This window comes from Lontra canadensis, unplaced genomic scaffold, assembly GCF_010015895.1.
Source record: "Lontra canadensis isolate GAN:19392208 unplaced genomic scaffold, GSC_riverotter_1.0 scaffold37, whole genome shotgun sequence".
Classification (NCBI taxonomy): Eukaryota; Metazoa; Chordata; class Mammalia; order Carnivora; family Mustelidae; genus Lontra; species Lontra canadensis.
Genome location: NW_022631031.1, coordinates 17,156,689 through 17,175,318, shown reverse-complemented (window position 1 = coordinate 17,175,318; position 18,630 = coordinate 17,156,689). Strand labels below are relative to the sequence as shown.

At 35.4% G+C, this 18,630-nt stretch overlaps 1 protein-coding gene across 10 annotated transcripts in view; it reads right to left on the bottom strand.

Annotated features, from left to right (window-relative positions):
* EYA1 (EYA transcriptional coactivator and phosphatase 1) overlaps positions 1-18,630 on the bottom strand; it is a 353,650-nt gene that overhangs the window by 162,131 nt on the left and 172,889 nt on the right. For 7 of the 10 annotated variants that reach the window (XM_032869202.1, XM_032869203.1, XM_032869201.1 and 4 more), the window contains exons 3-4: positions 5,565-5,614; positions 3,906-4,033 (exon numbers count right to left, since the gene is read on the bottom strand). The exons of 1 other annotated variant lie outside the window; for it this stretch is intronic. In XM_032869202.1, the coding sequence (XP_032725093.1) occupies positions 3,906-4,033; positions 5,565-5,614 (178 nt within the window). Of the gene's footprint in view, positions 1-3,905; positions 4,034-5,564; positions 5,615-10,769; positions 11,060-18,630 lie in introns of those variants that run through there. 2 more of the 10 variants (XM_032869212.1, XM_032869209.1) reach the window with 2 other exon arrangements.

The following is an 18,630-nucleotide window of genomic DNA, read 5'->3' as shown; positions in this document are numbered from 1 at the left end:
CAACTACTTCTCACACTTACACAACACAGACATCAACACACAGACTCTACCGAACACAGGCTTGAACATAAATCCGCACATTAGAAATCCTCTCAGATTCAGCGCTTTAATATGGATCTAGGGAAGCAACACCAGCAAGAACCGTAGGTCTTAAAAATTATGATTTTACAATCTCTCTAATAAGAAGTTTCTATTCTTTCCTGTCTTGGAAGACTAAATACCTCCCCTCAAAATAGGCAAAACAGTTAAAAGAAAGCCACAATTGCTGTTTTCATAACTACCCATTAGTCTCCTCCAAAGCAAGCCTTAAGTGTTTAATAGTAACTAAAATATTTATTAATTCATTTGGAAACATATCACTTCTACCAGTGCTTTTTTCATTGCAATGCAAACATTCATGCATGCTACTATTTTGTATTTTTACCTATCTATGCTTTCTATCTCAAAGAATTTATAAAGTGTGTGAAACCAACAGTTAACTACAATAACGATTCACAGAGAGGTTAGACTAGAATATAAAACACGAGTGGCTGAAATTTTTGAAATATGAAACATTCAAACAACTATTCTAACTGAAGAACATTTCCTCTAGGAAATAAAAAAGCACAGTATTGGAGACTGGAGCTCAGGGTCTTTCTGTCTTTATCCCTTAGATGAACCATGAAAATAGGCACTAGTCTGTGAATACAGAACCTACAAACATTGAGTCTTATGATAATTTGGCAGCCGTCTTAAGAAGAAACTTAATATTCTCCGCCTCTCCATTCCATTCCCTTCTTGTTTGTTCTTCAGATGAAGTTATGGTTTTTGATACAGGAGATTTTCATGTTTTCTTAGACTCATTATAGGGACAAGTGGTGGCAGGAAGTAAAAAAATGGCTGAGAGAGAGAGAAGACAACCTATAGAAACCTGGGCAAAGCCAACAACTATGTAAACTAAATGGAAGTTTTGTTGACCTCGTTAAAGAAGCTCATTTCAACGAAGCTGAAGTAGAGTCAACTAAATATAAATCATGGCCAGGCGCCTGGGTGGCTCAGTGGGTTAAGCCTCTGCCCTTGGCTCAGGTCATGATCTCAGGGTCCTGGGATCGAGGCCCGCATCGGGTTCTCTGCTCAGCAGAGGCAGCCTGCCTCCCTGCCTACTTGTGATCTCTCTGTCAAATAAATAAATAAAATCTTTTAAAAAATATATAAATCATGGCATATGTAGCTAGAGATACTTGTTATGGAGTTAGGGGAGATGACGGCTATTTCAAACACGCTCCTAAATTTTAATGAATTTCTTGTTTTGCATTCTAATTCATGGGTGAACCGTGTTGGTTTTGAAATCAATAAGATTTTCAAAGAAGTACGAGGAAAATCCATAATGACTATATCCCAGGGAGGCTTGCCAGACACTCTAAGTTCACTAATTTTAAGCTTCACTCCTCTAGTGGTGACTGAGGGCAGTGAAATAAACACATTAAGGAACATGTAAGCAGCATGATGAATTGATTCACAAACTTAATAATAACACAGAACTTTCTTATATAATTTGCATCTAAAAAGGCATGTAATGTGGATCATGAAGGAAATTTGGATCCATATTTCTAAACTATGTACTAAAATAAAACTGGGTATCCCCAACGTCTTGACCAAATTTCCCTTTACCCTTTGGATAATTTATATTGATATCTTCTAACTTCCCTCTCTACCATTACCCTTGCAAAGTACACCCAGGAATGATGGCTACGAACAAAGCAAGATGAGTAACTGCATTTGTCTGAAAAATTCATTCCCAAGACCTGAGATCATTTTTTTTGATAAGTAAGTAGTTTCTAACTATTTGCCAGATTGCCTGGCTGAGCGGATTCCACAGTTATCTAAAATATTGTATTCTTTTGAACTATTTTGGTTATGCAAAAATTGTATAAGATACATATTCTTGAATATGGACCTGACAACAAGCCATTAAATGTAAACTTTTAGAAATAATCCAACCACTTCACATGCCTTTAAAAAACAAGCCACACATCATTCACACAAGGCCTTCCTAGGGGGCAGTCCCCAACACATAGTCTATTTCAATATTATGTGGTCCTTATTCTGTAGGAGACGATTTGCCAGGAAATGATGACAGAATGAAACTGCCTTATCCCCATTTCATTTCTTCATACGTAAATCAACTATTACTATTTTGTAATTACTGCTACTCCTATATATTATGGTTCCATGCAAAATGTATGCTTAGTGTAAAAATGATTTAACCAGTCTTCTTTATTTTTAAGTTCCTTTAAATGATTTTCTTCTTTGGACTTCTCAGCGAGGAGAAGGACTACAGAAGGTTTGCACCCATGGCCCCTTCAACCCTCCTGTCAGCAGCTACCTGTGTGAGAACACTGGCGTGGGGCCCATCAGCCTAGGGAGCTGCACACGCCCCCGACACAGGGCAGCAGCCAGGCTTCTACCTGAAGCCAGATTCCAAACGAAAGAATAAAGGACTCCTTGATTTTTTTTATTGGCTCTATAAAATCTACTTAGATACCAGAACTGCTTTCCTAAAAACCATTCCAATTTCTTTTTGATCACCTATCAAAATGGAAAGAGTTTCATATGAAAAGCCACCTTATCCAGAGATTTTTTTTTTTTTTTTTTTTTGCTGGATCAGCGAAGTTTCTACTTTGGTAGAAAATGACAGTGACCATTTTTCATAAACACTGGTAATGAATGTAGTTACTCAAAGAGTCAAAACAGACTATTTACATGTTAAAAATAATCACTGTCAGTATAAAAATGAAGATGTCTAATATCAGAAACAACTTACTTTGTATTTTTCCTATTATCTGAAATTTCATAATATTACTAATTTCAAAAGGCCTCACCAGTACACATTGGAATATCACAAACAATTACATGGCATTTAGTTTTGTTTATTTTTTAAGAACTGTGATACAAGATCACCAAGGTGATGGGAAAATGATGGTTAAGGGTTTTGTTTATGGATAGGAGTCTAACATGGATAATTCCTTGAACTTCTAGTGAAACTTATGCTCTGAGGCTTAGTAAGGAGTATACACAAGTATCTGTGAAGAAATTTTTCAATAGGCTAAATTAGAAATAAATACAATATAATATGTAACATATCTTTCCATATGCTGAAGTTCTAAAATTACACATAGTACCTAAAGAAATGTGCATAACAGCTAACAATACATAAGGATAGCCTTGCTTACGTGTTTAGACTTAGGAGTGTATGGACTAAAATAGATATCTGCATAAAATTTACATATTCATATGTATCATTATACAAGATAATTGTAACAGTACTATGTTTAATGTATACTATTCAATCTTTAAGAAAGTAAATAAATTTCATGTATCTCCCAAATAAGGCTGTATGTTTGTAAACAAGTTTGTTTTCTTTTACTTATTTATATTTTCATGGTCATAGCCACAAGAACATCAAGCACACAATTTTATTGGTATTTAGAAACAATCCAGTCCAATGTTACAGTTAAGCAAATTTTACTGTATTTAGTAACAAGAGAGAAAGTAAAATAAAGGAAATATTTCCAAATTTTCATTGCTCATAGAGTAAAACAATGCAAATTGATACTGTGCTCTGGAGAATGATCAACAAGGAGCTAAAAAACACTCAAAGGTTAGAAATGTTGTGCACACATGCGTATCATATGTATAGATACATACACACACACTTGTGCCAAATAAAACCAGCCTGTGTTAAAATAATTTAGTCCTCTGCACCTCCTGAGGATGAATACCGATTCACAAGTTAAATTACGTAAAGGGGAACTAGAACGGCAGCTTCATGGGTTTGACAACTGAAATCATAACCACCTAATAACAAAGCATATACTGACAAAGAAACAAGGCGCAAGGTAAACAGGGAGAAGGCAGACACTCACCTTCGGTGCCATTGGGAGTCATGGAATTACTATTTCTATGAGAGTTATCGAGTTTGGGACCACTGGGGGGTTCACTACTACCACTCAGACGGCTATGCGGGCTGGTTAGATCCTGCATTTCCATAGACCTAAAGACAAGAAGCCTTCCGTGTGACAGATGTACCAAATTCATAACACTACTATTTAATGTGCTAACGACTTGACACCTCTGAAACCCATGCACACAAAAGTCCCTTTGTATCTATTTTCTTGGACTCCAGATAGTTCATCTTACATTTTAACTTCAGTCATGCTTTCATAACATGTGGTGCTCAAAGGTGTCATTTGCCTTACATATCCAACCAAACATTCACATGGCACTTTGAAAATCTTTTTATTTTCTTACCCAGCTCATCAAATCACAATGAGACAATTGCATCTATTTTAATTTTCAAAGGAAAAAAAAAAATGTAGTCATACTTTTCTTTTTCTATTGAAAAAAAAAGAAGCATTATTTTTGTAAAAGATAAATACGTAAACAGGTATAATAGGAAAAAAATCACTTTTCTATGGAATCTGTTCCATCTAATAAATTAGCACTAGGTACTCTCTTACAATTTACCACCCAATTGTAATTTAATGGGTCTCCAAACCAAATAAAACACTTGAAGCTTATAGTGTAGTGACAGGGAAAGAGATAGTCCTGATGCATGTGTTTACTCTGGCAAACTGCTTAATTGTTCCTCTGTTTCCCTTGAAACAAATGCAGCATTAAAACATTATGATGTCGGCTCACTTGTTTGCTTTGTGGATTACATACAGCGTGCCCAATTGAAAAGGGATAAGGCCAACATACAGTGAGTCCCTACGAGTATTAGCACTTGGAATACCTCAGCTGTCACTTATTCAGGGAAACAACAATTCTACTTCAATGCTGCAATTTTGCATTCTTACTATTTTATAAAAATAGTTAAATTTTCCCCCATCAAAGTTCTCAGGCTCAGTAGTTACTTACTCTATAAGGTTATGGTATAGAAACCACTCCTCATGGTCACAGTTGCAGGATTAGCCATTTATATTTAATATTCTATTAATAGAAAGGAGGGGGCTTATTTCAAGTGACTCAAAACACACCTAGATACCCTTCTGCAATTTTTTTTTAAATCTAAGTCCCGTTCGCTTTATTTAAAACTTCTGTGTTTTTCTTTAAAAAAAAAAAGGGTGGTATTAATGTTCCACTGAAGTGAAAACAGTTTCTGCCCCCCCAACCAGATCAATAAAAGCTAGTTATTTTAATTTAAAGGCTGCACTTCAACTTACTGTAAATAGTTTTTAAAACAGCTTATTATGAACCATGTAACTTCTAAAGTGAGTTTTTACTTGCCCAAATCTTCTAAATCCAAACTAGAAATGGCTTACAATCCAACTTTTCTCTCCTAATTCACATTACACATTCACAGTTTACCTAACACCAGAAACTATAGCCCATAATCATTTTCAAACCCAGGCTCCTATTCCCTTTCTACATACTTAAAATTTTTTACAAGCGCACACACACACAAATTGTTAAGTAATTTCCAACAGAGGCTGTTGCTATTAATAGAAATAATGAAGAAATACTAGACAAAAATAGATATGGGTCACAGAAAGGTAATCTCCAAAAATGTCAAATATCCTTACCTGCAACTTGAGGAAACAGCAACATCTGAACTGGTTTGAGATGTTTGCACCTGTGATCAGGGGTAAGAAATTAGAAGCTGTTGTTAACTCTGCTTCACTGTCAGCTCTTAATTATACAGAGCACATGGCTGAAAACGACAATGCTCTCTTTTAACCAAAAGAGAAAAAGGAGGATACTGCAGCAGTGAAAGGCATATTGTCTTTAAGTTGAGGTCTCCACTGTTGTTTCCTCCTGCAGGTCTACCCTCCTCCTTCCCTTGTCAGGGGGGAAGGCAGCCAAATGACGGGATAGTGATTCATCACTGGCCTATGACAGCTGCAAACGGGATTACCCCTCCCCCAATCAACATGCAAAGCAGCCTTGCCCAGGCAGCTTGGAAAAGGTGCTTGGGGGGGGGGGAGAAAAAATAGCTATTAGCAAAATGAGTGTGTTTCACAGCAGTTCAAGAATTAATCCTCCAGCATCCTCAGAAGATCTTTCATCTTCTGCTATCACCAGCTGAGAGTTCCCGCCCACCCTTTTGACTCCTGACAGTTTCTTATCCTTATCATGATGGCTTTCTCCTACATTTACTATTTGCCATTTAACATTTACTGAAACGGCTTCTGGGCGACTTGCGGGTGATGCTGGACTGACCAAAATTGGCAAAGGCAAGTTTTCAGACCCCAAAATCACATCATGGAGCGATGTGCTCATTTACTCATGCAAGTTTGAGAGGAAAAAAAAAAAAAAATCAGTGAATGCTTATTTGACATTGCCTGCTGAAACAGAAAAAGCAGTTAGCTTTCCGCTTAATTTTCTGTCCTTCAAACCAACAAAGAGAATGGATGGCTTAATAATCAAGTCAATGTCCCAGTTAGCCAGCGTTTTGGTGCCTTTTGTCTCCAGATAAATCAACTAAGTTAAAGTGCAGGCTTTGCTAGTCCCTGCCCTTCCTCCAGAGGCAGCGCAAGCTACCAGCAGGTGAGAAGCTCAGGTGAGGGTGGGCTGCTGGTTTGCAAGCTCGGGCTAACGCCTCCCAGGAAAGAGCATTCTGAAAAATGCTTAAAATGGCTCAGAACTCCAAATCTTTGATGTGCATTTTCATTCAACCTGAACTGACATCAATTAGGGCTACAGAACAAAGATGAGAACCGAAGCATCTCAAATGGCATCAAAGTGATCCAACCGAGTATCTGCTATTGAGTCCTGTTATTTTTTAATTATGATTTATGAAATTAAGAAATTCTACCTTTCTGGCAAGAACAGCTCATTGTTAGAGTCTAAATATCTTGGTGGAAGGCTCTGTGAAATTTCTAGGTCTGTGTTTTTAGAATATGTGTAGGACTAAAAATAATTAAGAGACGCCTGAGTATTAAGTGAAAATGCAATTTTAATGCCTGTGGATATGTCATTTTGTGATAGCAGGCGTCCGCAGTTTTTGCTTAATGTTCTCACGCAAGATTAAATGTTTTCCTTTAGAAACTACAGCAACCTACCTCAAGGATAAATTTCCTTTTTTTCCCCCTTTTCCTGCTTTTATACACCTGGAATAAATTATAGGTGAGAACTAACTCAGTTTTAAGAACTCTCTTGGCCCAATTATGGGAAAGAGTATGTAAAACGCACTTTCTGTTAAACGTTAAAATGCATTTCTATTTTAACATTGGCTAGATAGTAGAATGTTGGAAATATAATTTTAGTTTCATTGTATACTTTGAAAGTTTGATTATACTTATATTTGTGGCTTAGCCTATCATTAATTAAACCTCAAAGTCAAACTTAAAATGAACTTCAAAATAAGGTCTTCAGTCAAACTTCAAAATAAAGCTTAAAAAAAAAATAAGAATTATTCTAACACGTTTTCTCACTGAAAAAAATGCATTTGCACAACAACATTTTTTTTTAACACTGGCCTCAATCTCTACTGTACTTACATACACTACAATTTTTGAAAGCCCATATCCATGATCTTCATTTCATTAAGTATACTTCAGATATATTCTTTTGTGTCTCAAGGATTATTTAAACCATGTGTTGTGTGTTACTGTATTTAAAAATGACTCTTTAATCAAAATAACTTTAAAACAACTAATCCTCACTTAGGCTGGTCAGCTGAATCCACATCGTGGTCCAGGAAAAATAAATCTACTCTCAAGAATGCGAATGCAGACAACAATTAGACACAGATGTGAGCAAAATTAGTTACAGTTTACAAAATGCTACACTTCACATGCTTTTAGTTTTTTATGTGTAGTACAAGATTACAGTCCAGTAAGGAAACATACTCTTAATAATGACTTATCTGAAAAGAACACCTATTTCTGATTGGTGCTGATTTTCTCTTATGTTTGACACGATGTTTGGAAGTCTCTGTGTTTTAAAGGTCTAAAAGCAAAAGGTGTTTCAAAAATCATTAACTAGGCATATTCCGAGAAAAAAAATTATTTCATGGTTTTCAGAAAAATCCCATTAGACATTCAGTAAGCTCACATTTTCTGCTTCACATCCATAAACTTAATATGTTTCTTGTATTCTTCTAATCTGGTATTTTTAATTCAAATGTTCCTATGAGTACAAAAATATTTCCCATAACATCACAAATAGTCCTCTTCTATTACAATGGAGTCACTTCATTTTAATGCTTTTTAAAACTCTTTGTATAGAATACCCACAGCAACATACTGAGAATTGCAAAAATACAAAGAGGGGGGGAAAAAAAAGATAGTAGAATTTAAATTCAAGAATTCTAAACTAGTAACTTTGACTTCTGATTAGTTAATGAGGTCTTTTAAGTTTGCCTTTTTTCTAATTAAATTTCTAATTCTTCACAGATGGAACTTTTGTTGATGTTCAATTTGTCTCTCTCATTTTGTTAAACCTCACATAGTACTTCGCCAATCCATTGAATAGCCACATTAAATCTGTTAATACCATGCTCTTCAACCCCAGAAATTATTTCCAGAAGGCAAACTTGCTTTGAGAGATCATCAAACAAGACTTAAGGTACACATTTTATCACATTTTCCCTACCACAGAGCTCAGGATGCCGAGCAAAATTCATGACTTTTGCACTGTTTATTATACTTTGCTAAATTACAAATCAAAAGCATCTGACAGAAGATCATGTATGAAGCCAAAAAGTTAATAATGTTCTGTGAAAAGTAAACTGTAAATGGAAAGAGATTCTAAATCTCAGCAGCACAGAGCAAATAAAATGTAGGTACTTGTCTAAATTATGGGTTTTCCATAGGCTTTTTTGCTTGCTAGAAGCAATTTTTATAAAATGACTATAATTTAAAACTTTTTTCCCCCCAAAACTAAAAAGAAATTTTCAAAGTGAAAGTACTGAACTTATCTAAATAAATAGAGTTGGCAGGCAAGCTGGTTTTGCCCAACCACAGATCAACCTGAGGACTCCCAAATTTGAAAGACAATGGCAATTTTCTAATCAGAATGTATTTATAAGACTGAGCCTTAGGCATAAATCTGCTTTTTAATTAGAATATATTCCTCCTAAAATTTTCTCCTCAACCAGTATTTCTTACTATGGTGTCAATGCTGTAATAAAAACCTGAACCTAAAATCGAAATGAAGTTCTAGGAAGAGGTAGATGTCTTTTAAATGCTAACACTTATTTCCTTCTTTATCAAAGACTCTCTAAAATGAATGCTCCAATACTATTACTGATTTCAACGTAAGATGCTGTATTTCAAACTTTCTCGTTTGAAGAAAATGACAAAAATCGAGTCCCCGTGAAAACAAAAACAAGCATTTAAACAACACTGGTGCCACTATAGTTTTAAAAGATTTGTTTTCAAAATTAGCATTCATTCAAAATGTTGAATGAAATACTTTTGCTATCTGATTAAATGGAAGGGATTTTATTCTCGCTGCAAGTGTTTCTGCTTTTCCCAATGTATTCTAATATGAATTTTCGCATTCAAGTGGAAATTTTCTTTTGAGAAAATCATTTATCATGTCTACGAAACTCACATAGCAGTTGACTTCCTTTTGGCACTCTAAAACTGAACAGTGGCTCAATTAAGCTTCTCTGTCTGTCACCGCGAAGAATTTTCAGGATTGAAAACCCATGGCTGTTTGCTCATTTACTGAACACTCTGGGCCTTAGGAGAACTCAAGCAGCAAGAAAGTCAAATATCAAATATTTGATAATGCAAAAAAAATGACTATTCATGAATACATGTCCTCAAACCTCCAAACTGTGGGCGAAAAAACTCACAGAAGCCTAAAACAAAACCTACTCTGAAAGACACATTAAAAAAAAAACACACACAAAAAAAAAACCACAAAAAACACCCAAACCCCATAAAACTACACTTTGGGCTTAACTGCTGACTTTTTGTACCCCTTGTCATTTTAAGAAATGCAACATAAAAACACTTGTCTAAATTCAATGACAGGTCTGAATTTATTGAATTCCTGCAAAAGCTACTTAAATGTGTTCAAAAACTCCTCCCAAGAAATATAAGCCCACGAGTCATTAGCAATATACTGATTTTAAATGACAAATACTTTAAATGGTCATTCAAAAGTTTAAGAATCTTGTTTTTAAATTTCCAGGTCCATTCAAGTCATATAAAGTGTCAATAATTGAAAAGTACATTAATTTAGCAAATGTTTATTATTTCACCTTTTGAAGATCAATCTGTTTAATATAATGTTTGGGAAAATTGTTTATTGAAGCCAAATTGTGATATCAATTGATTTTTGTTACCTGTTGTCCTTCCAAAATGTTAATTCCTTCCTCGTTTTCTCCTATCAACCAAAGGTGCAGAGGAAAAGTTATCTGTGTTGCAATGCACATTATTTACACGCCTTTATTGCTTTATTCAATATCACAACAATATTGGAGGTCTGTGCAATTCAGGAGAGATATGAAGTAATCTCCCTACAAGAATATAGCCCTGTGTTATATTTATATCGATCACAACAACAGTAATTGCTAACAATTAATTTGTAATTATCTCTTAATGATGCTAATCGCTCAGCTAATTTGCGGGTTAAGAACTATACTTTTATGATGGCACCCTGTGGCTGGTCAAGCACTACGTACAAAGTGTCATAACCGTGCCCGTGCCCTAATGTTTTTATTTTAAAACAAATCCAAACAATACTAAAAGCGCTCCTGTTATCTTGGGCTCTGCCCACAGGACAGCTGTTGTCAGTCGCTACAATTTTTCAAACAGTCAGCTCGTACTTACAGCGCTTACATCCGCTGCATCCACCAGTTTAATGGGCTCCTTCGAATTTTCTGGTTTAGCAGACCTCCATTCCTTATGCAGTTTGGCTCCTGGGTAAGGACGCGTGAGGGCTTTTAGGCGCTCCCAGCGGAGCCCGGCGCTGCTGGGAGCGGGGCGCCTCGGGAGGGGGAAGCCCGGCCGCGGGGACAGCCGCCTGGCCGCTGCTGCAGGCTGGGGCTGCCGAGCGACTGAGCGAAAACGCGTTCCCCAGAAAGCAAACCGCCACAGTGGACGGCAACAGGAAGGCTTAAAGTCGGAAGTGGCACTGGAGAGTTTCTACCTCGCCCCAAACTCGGAGCCATCAGCTCCCACCGTTCTGTTTAGGAACCGCTTTGAGCCCTGCGCTCTTTCCCCACCAAACAGCAGCAGCAGATAGCATCTGAGAACCCTAGACAAAGAAACAGCAGAATCTCATCCCTCGATTTGTTTGCGCAGCCTTGTAGGTCTGCCCGTGGAGCCTCGGGGCTTTTTTTGTTTTTGCAACGCAAACCACAGCTATTCTCTTGTTCTAACCTTATTGGTTTAAATGCAACAATTGAAAGGAGCCCTGCTCCGTCTGACTCAACCTTGCTGCTTAAAAAAAAATTTATTATGTAAATGAACGCGCCCCATGCTATCTGAATAAACAGCTGTGAGAGTAAGTTCTCTGAGACACTGTCAACACATATCTCCTGCTACAGCAGCTACCAATTACGAGCTTTGGGGAGTAGTTACACGTTATCTTTTATACTTTTCCAAAACTTTTTTCAGGCCCTGAAACTTGGGGAGTCAAGTCTTTTCATTTTTTTTTTTTCCCCCGAATGTACCAACTAGCAGGTCTGGGAAAAATTTTTAAAAAGGGAGAGAGAGCGCGCGAGAGAATGGCCATTTATATATTAAGTAGGTAAAGAGAGAAAACAAGCAAACGTGTAAACTATTATCAGTTTAACAACGAAAGCCCGGATGATGGTTCTGCAGTGATTTCTAGAATAGCTAGTTTTACAGGAACAATTTTTTTTTTGGGGGGGGGGATATGAACCAGATAATATTTCGGTGTTAATATTTTAGTCATTTTTGGGAAAAGATTTATTTTATCTAGAACTTTTTCTTTACACTTTGTTCTCTTAAAAATTTTTTAACTAAATTCACAGTCTATATATAATCCATAACACTTATCTAGAGAATCGAGCTATTCATATTAGGACGAAATTACAGCTTCAGTTTAAAATGCTTACTTACTATCATATTTTAGGCAAATAATAACTGCGGTTATTAGCTCGATGACAACTGTTATATTGATTTCAAATATTTAAGGAAGGTATCACTGATGTGCCTATTATATTTTAATTTGCCAGCTCCATACCAAAGTTCAAAGGCAAATGTTTATTTTCATACTACTCACTTATCATAACCAGTCTTGTACTCTAAATCAAAATCCTTAAACCCATTGGATTTTCTTTCAAACTATTTCACCATTACTGAAAATACTATTTTATGTATTCGATCATTTTATTCATAATAAAAAGCATCTTTTTTTTTTTAAGGCTCTTGCTTTGGTATGAAAGAACATTTTTAAAAATCACAGTAAATTCTTATGATTTTATGATACCTTTCCAGATCATGAACTAATAAAACCCACACACACAGTCTTACCTTTTCTTTGCTAATTTGTAAATGAAAGCACCATTCCCATGCAACCAAAACAAAAAGCTTCAAATGAACAAAATTCAGTATGGACTTTCTCCCTCTCTCCCCCCTGAAAGCATGCCAATCTAAATTCCTCAGAAGAGAAAGCTTTGTCAAAACTAAGAGTCAGCTTAAACTGCAAACTCACCTAGGATTTCATTTTGTATGGTACCAGCAAGGAATCATGGGTGAGTCATCTGCCATGTTTGGGAAGCTGGGTCAAAAATCAGTTGATTGCTATTGGATCCGTTCATATATGCAGCAGAAATAGAATTACATTACCACCTACAGCACTTTCTCAAACAGAAGTATCAGTTATTCAATATACTAAAGTATATATGCAGAAAATAAAATACAGCGCATAATGGAGGTTTCTAGTGCTGTGAAATGTAATGTAATGTTACATTACTTTAATCTGTGATGTCAGGCACCCGCATAGTAACTGCTTTTGCTATCATATTTATGTCTAAGATTCATAAAATAAAAATCTGAGGTGCTGGTTGGTTCAACCCTGTTTGAAACCCTATGTTAAGCTATTGTACCCACGCTTCCCATAGTTTGAAACTTATTCTAGGTACGAAAGGCTAAAATATTACTTTTCTGATCCACGAGAGATTGTATTTGCAAATCCAGGAGACACAAACTCTATGAAGTTAGAACAGCAGGAATATCATGTAAAGCATCTGATTTTTATATATAAATTACTTGCCTATATTATAATCAAATTTATCATATTACATTAGTTTTTATATTGAAATTCAATTATTTTTATTTATATAGCCAAACAAGATACCATTAAAGAAATGATGCATGTAATTATGGGGAAAATTATGAAAAGCATGATGAAGGTAATATGACCACTAATATGATTCAGGTCATGCTTTATAATTATGTAACAAAGAGCTTAGTCATTGGCTAAAAGAAATATCCATGTGCATATACACCAATTCTAAATGGTTTCCTTTTCCTAAAACAAAATTAGATGGATTAAAAACAATCACATGCTTATCCATAAATTTTGTCTGGTTACTACTCCTGATTATCAAATAGGCAATAACCACCATACAACTTACACCAAAAATAAGTTATTCTCTGATAAATAGCCAATATGTAAGCCATTGCTAATAGGATCCAGTTTGTAGTATACTGCTGTCTTCCTATTTCTAAATTTTCACTAACTATAATTATATAACTTATCCGTGTATTTTAAGGACAAAGGTGTCCCTTAAATAAAGTCATACACATTACAACAGCAATTAGAAACATTTGCTGAAAATGTACCGGAAGTAAAGACAGGTAATAGTAGAAAGCATTACCTCCTGGTATTTCCTGAAGAAATTTCAGCACAAACATATGAATAGGAGTATAGAGATTTCTAATATGCCTTTTCCTCACTAAAGCAAAAAACAAATATATAATTTTATCAGGAAAAGGAAAACACTTGAAATAGGCAACTGAAACAAAGTGTTTGAATATGTCAAAGAGATAGTGTCTTTCATCCACTGTATCTCCAAACAGGTTTTATCTTATACAACAAGCTGTTGCCTAGATATGTGCCTGGTTATAGAGAAGTCCGCAATTTTGAGAGAAATTGTTAGTGCTTTCCAATTAACAGAATTTTAAATAAAGGCATGATTGCAAAAATAAACAAATGTCCATAATTTTAAAAGTCTAGGGCAGATATAAGGAATTTATTAGAACAATCAAAGAGGTAACTTTGAACTTTTTTAACACTACATAAGTAAACAGTTGATTAATCAAATAAAATATAAGAAAAGAACACAGAAAACAAATGATTAAATGCAAATGTTCCTTTCCTTTATTCCTTCTAGTAACAATAATAAAGATTGTAATTGTGGAGTTCTCAATAAAAAATGTACTCAGAAGTTATTTCTCTTCTATTTGTAGGTACCTTTTAATATTTTTACAATTAAGCATGCACACTATTACTTGGCCTGATGTCAACCATCTCTTACCTCTGTTTCTACCATTCTTAGCAGATTATTGCTCATGAATAATGGTATAGTAAGTTGCAAAAACATAATTAGCATGTAAAGGACAGCATTTTCTCTTCAAAAGCAAAATCCTAATTATTCTTTCTTCCATATCGGTAGAATCAGTAATATCTGATCAATAAGATCAACGTTTTGCAATTCTCACGGTTTGAAGTGGAATAGCAGATAGAGTATTCCAAAATATTGCACTTCTGGTCCCCCTGCTTCCAAAGGACTCTCTCTTCTCGTGGTTCATGCCATGGCATTACATTTCTGGCTTTTTTATGGAACAATTAAAGCAGTGGATGGCTGACATTAAGATCTCTGCTGGCATTTGGAGTGGTCACTTTCATGACCTCCTCTTTCCCCACTGGCACGAGACCTACAATGAGGGCCCTGCTCCTAGTAGCCTTCTGCTGAAACACAACCAAGGAAAACATCCTCTATTTATTTTAAGAATGATATTAAGTCTGCCAAACTGAATGTCTACCAGTATTTTGCTAAATGTTTTCCATTCAAACTCCAACATGAATAGCTTTTAACAGTAAATTTTAGGAGGCAATTACTAGCTATTCACTGTACCATGGAAAATTATTTTAATAAATATTATAGTCTTTATACCAACACAATTTGGAAATATAATCTATTTCCTGGCCCTCTAATAAGTACACTGGTTATTACATATGAATAATAACATTTATTGAGGTAGGGTGGGAAACTTACCATGTGTAGTAATGACTGCCTATAGGATTTTTTTTTACAAAATTATTATTCTAACAGAAACTTTGAGGAGCACTTATCAAAACAAATAACGATAACAAAGGCAGTGGTAGATTTTTAAGAAAAGAGAATGGGATGATAGAGGTACTTTATCTAATAAAAAATATGACAGATGCCAGATTTTCTATTTTAAAAGCAACGGATTTTCCAAAATGGCAAACGTAGTTACTTTTTCTCCCTTCTGCCAAAAATATGTAAATAATTGTCTTGGAAGCCTATGCTTAATCTCAGCCATAAGCTCTTTTGCTTTCTCACACTTTAAAATGGATTTCTGTTGACGTGAGGTAACCTCGAAAACCCAGATTTGTCTCCTCTTCAAACTTTTTATTCTCAAAGCCATGGACAAAACCAATCTTGTCAGCACCTCCCAACACTTGTAAGAGGATCTGGAAATTTGTTTTGTGTTTTCTAGGTTTCATGACAGCTGAGTTCACAGTTTTTAAATTCTTCAGAAATGATGACTATCTCATGGAACAGGGAAGGAAATTCATATTTATTGAGTGCTTACTATATGCCAGGCATTGTACAAGGCGTTTTACATACATTCTTCATTTACATGACAATTTATCTGTAGGAATCCTGAGTTCTAAAAAATATGTCCCCTCCCCCTAACTATTTGTTCAAGAATGTGCCTCTTTTTTCTGACACAATCGAAGTTACCACTAAACAGTAGAATGGAGCACTGGAACATCAATGTGTCCTGGGCTGTATCTTCCTTTTGGAGTAAGAGGACACCCACTAAAGTTAATAAATCCAGAAAGGTGTGTAACATGTTGAAATGATATATAATGAAACGGTATATTCACTACAGAATAGGCACAATCACTATATAATATAGGATTATTCACAGACATATATTGTAAGTTAGTGTGCAGGTTCGAGAATAAAAAATACATTAAATGATCAATAGGGATAAAAACTTAATGAGTCCTTAAACCTGAAATGGTCAAATCAGAGATACATTTTTTCTCATTATTTATCAAAAAAAGGTGAGTTATCTTTCTAAAATAAGGATTATTTTTCTTCATAATAAAAAAGAGACAATAAGGGTCTGAGTCTACCACAAGCAAATTATATGGACAACTTGTTTTGCAGTTCTACCCATTTCTTCCCTTTTGTATTCTTAATTTCAGTTATCCAACGTGATATGCTTTGATCTTAATAGCTATTACATCATAAACACTTGATTCGTTCATGAGGAAATAATTACATTCAAAATGTACTCCAAGTGTCCTTATGCATTTGGAGGGATAGTTTAAGTATCCAGAATCAAGAAGCTCTCTTATTATTACAAAGGAATTGCCAGGAAGGGACAAAATAAAAAACCCCAACTTAATAACCTAGAGAAATTTTTTCCTCCTTCAAGCAGCATTAACTTTTTCCCCCTCCAGTCTCCCAAATCGGAAAAAAAGAGTAACCTCTCAAGCTGTTTTAGACAGAAGGTCAGAATTCAAAGGATCGGTAACCTAATCCACGGTGTGCGGCAATCACACTGCTATTGGAAACACAACCAGAAGAACCCTTTTTCTAGATGTTTTTATGAAGCAATGTCAATAGGTATACAATCTGGAGGTTTCTCTCTACTGTAAAGATTCATACCTGCAGGTGATCAAGTTGCCTTGGGTCCTTGAGTTTTGCTTTAGAATGCTGTTGAGTTAGGGAAAATTAGATTTTGCATTATATGCTAAGGAAAACAACAGCTCCACTTTGAACACTCAAAGAGGGCACCTTTCCAGGACCAAAATGGAAATAAAGATGAAAGTTTTCTAGTCTTTAGACGTTCATAAATAATCAGAATTCTTACTTCAGATGGTTTAATATTGGGAGCATTATACTGATTTTTAAAAATCTATAGCTCGTATTCTTTCCAAAAAAAAAAAAAATGGACATCTGAGAGCGTCCACAGTTTCTTTCAAGGACTCAGTTTTAACATCATCAGAGATCTGGTTTACCTGAATTACAGAGTAAAACAAAGTCAAGATCTGGGGTTTTCTGAATTAGCATATTTTAAATACGTATGATTCTTAAAAACAATACCCCGGTTGATAGGGAGTTATAGACTGGTGGCTCGTTTCTTTAATCAATACAAGGAAAAACAACTAGTTTACCAAGAGGTCAGAGAGCCAGTAGGGGAGACCTCTACTGCGCGGTTATCATTGACAAGCTCTGCTGAAAGATCCGCAAAACTCCCATTAGCTCTGGCCTCCTGGGAGAGCTGTTCACTTTCCTTCCTGCCCTTGCCTGAGAGCACAGATCTTCCTCACCAGCAGAGAGTGGATGAGAGGGGTAAGGAGGAGGCAAAGGAGGGACAGAACAAAAACAAAGCAAAAAACAAGAAGTTACTCAAGACAATAATCAGAAAACCAGTTCAAGGATCTGAGCTTTTTTTTTAAAAGAACGAGTGTCGATGACTTAGAAATTCTAAAGGAAAAATATCATGTTTTTAGACATGCAGATTTTATATGTTTTAAGTTTACAGTACCCTTACTGGTATATATGTCTCTTTTGGGAGGCATTTCATTTGATAAATATAAAAATGAAAAAATGTATATAAAAGTCCTAACTCACCACAAATAAATGCTTTCATGACTAAAAATCAAAGACCATTTAAAAGAATGACCCACATCACTAAGATCTTTATTTACAGTTTTCTAAAATCATGTCTATTCCCAACCAATGAATGGCTTATTTTGAAAAATAAATAAATAAATAAATAAATAAGATATTTTAAAGGAGATATTTCACATTAAGACATTCTTGAAGCAGCATATACCACATCTTTCTATACTTTTGGATTTTGTGTCTATCACTGTTCAAAGTTTAAATGCTGTCCTTTTCCTTAAATTTGTGGAACTACCAAAATTTAGCTATAATCATTAGACTAAAAAAAAAAAAAATGCAATAGAGGGTCAAGTTCTAAAGCTGGCCTTAGCATAGGTTTTCTCTGTGCCCTTTGTTATTTGTTATCACAATATGAAGACTCTATTTATAATCTGTAACAGGCTACCTATAAAGCGGATGCAAGAATTGGGGCACCTGGGTGGCTCAGTTGTTAAGCATCTGCCTTTGGCTCAGGTCATGATCCCAGGGTCCTGGGATGGAGCCCAGCACTGGGGAATCTGCTTCTTCCTCTCCCTTAGCCCCTCCCCCCAGCTCATGGGTTCCTTTTCTCTCAAATAGATAAATAAAATATTTAAAAAAAATGTTTACTGCAAAGGTAAATCTCTCATATATAGTAAAAAAGCAACAGAAGACTGATTTTCAAATCAGTTTAATTAAGCAAGTGTAGAATGAGTGCCCAGTCAGGACATGGCAAGTTTCTAACATTAGCACAGCTTGGTACACATGGTAGGTGCTCAGTAAACGTTATGTAAATTAATTAA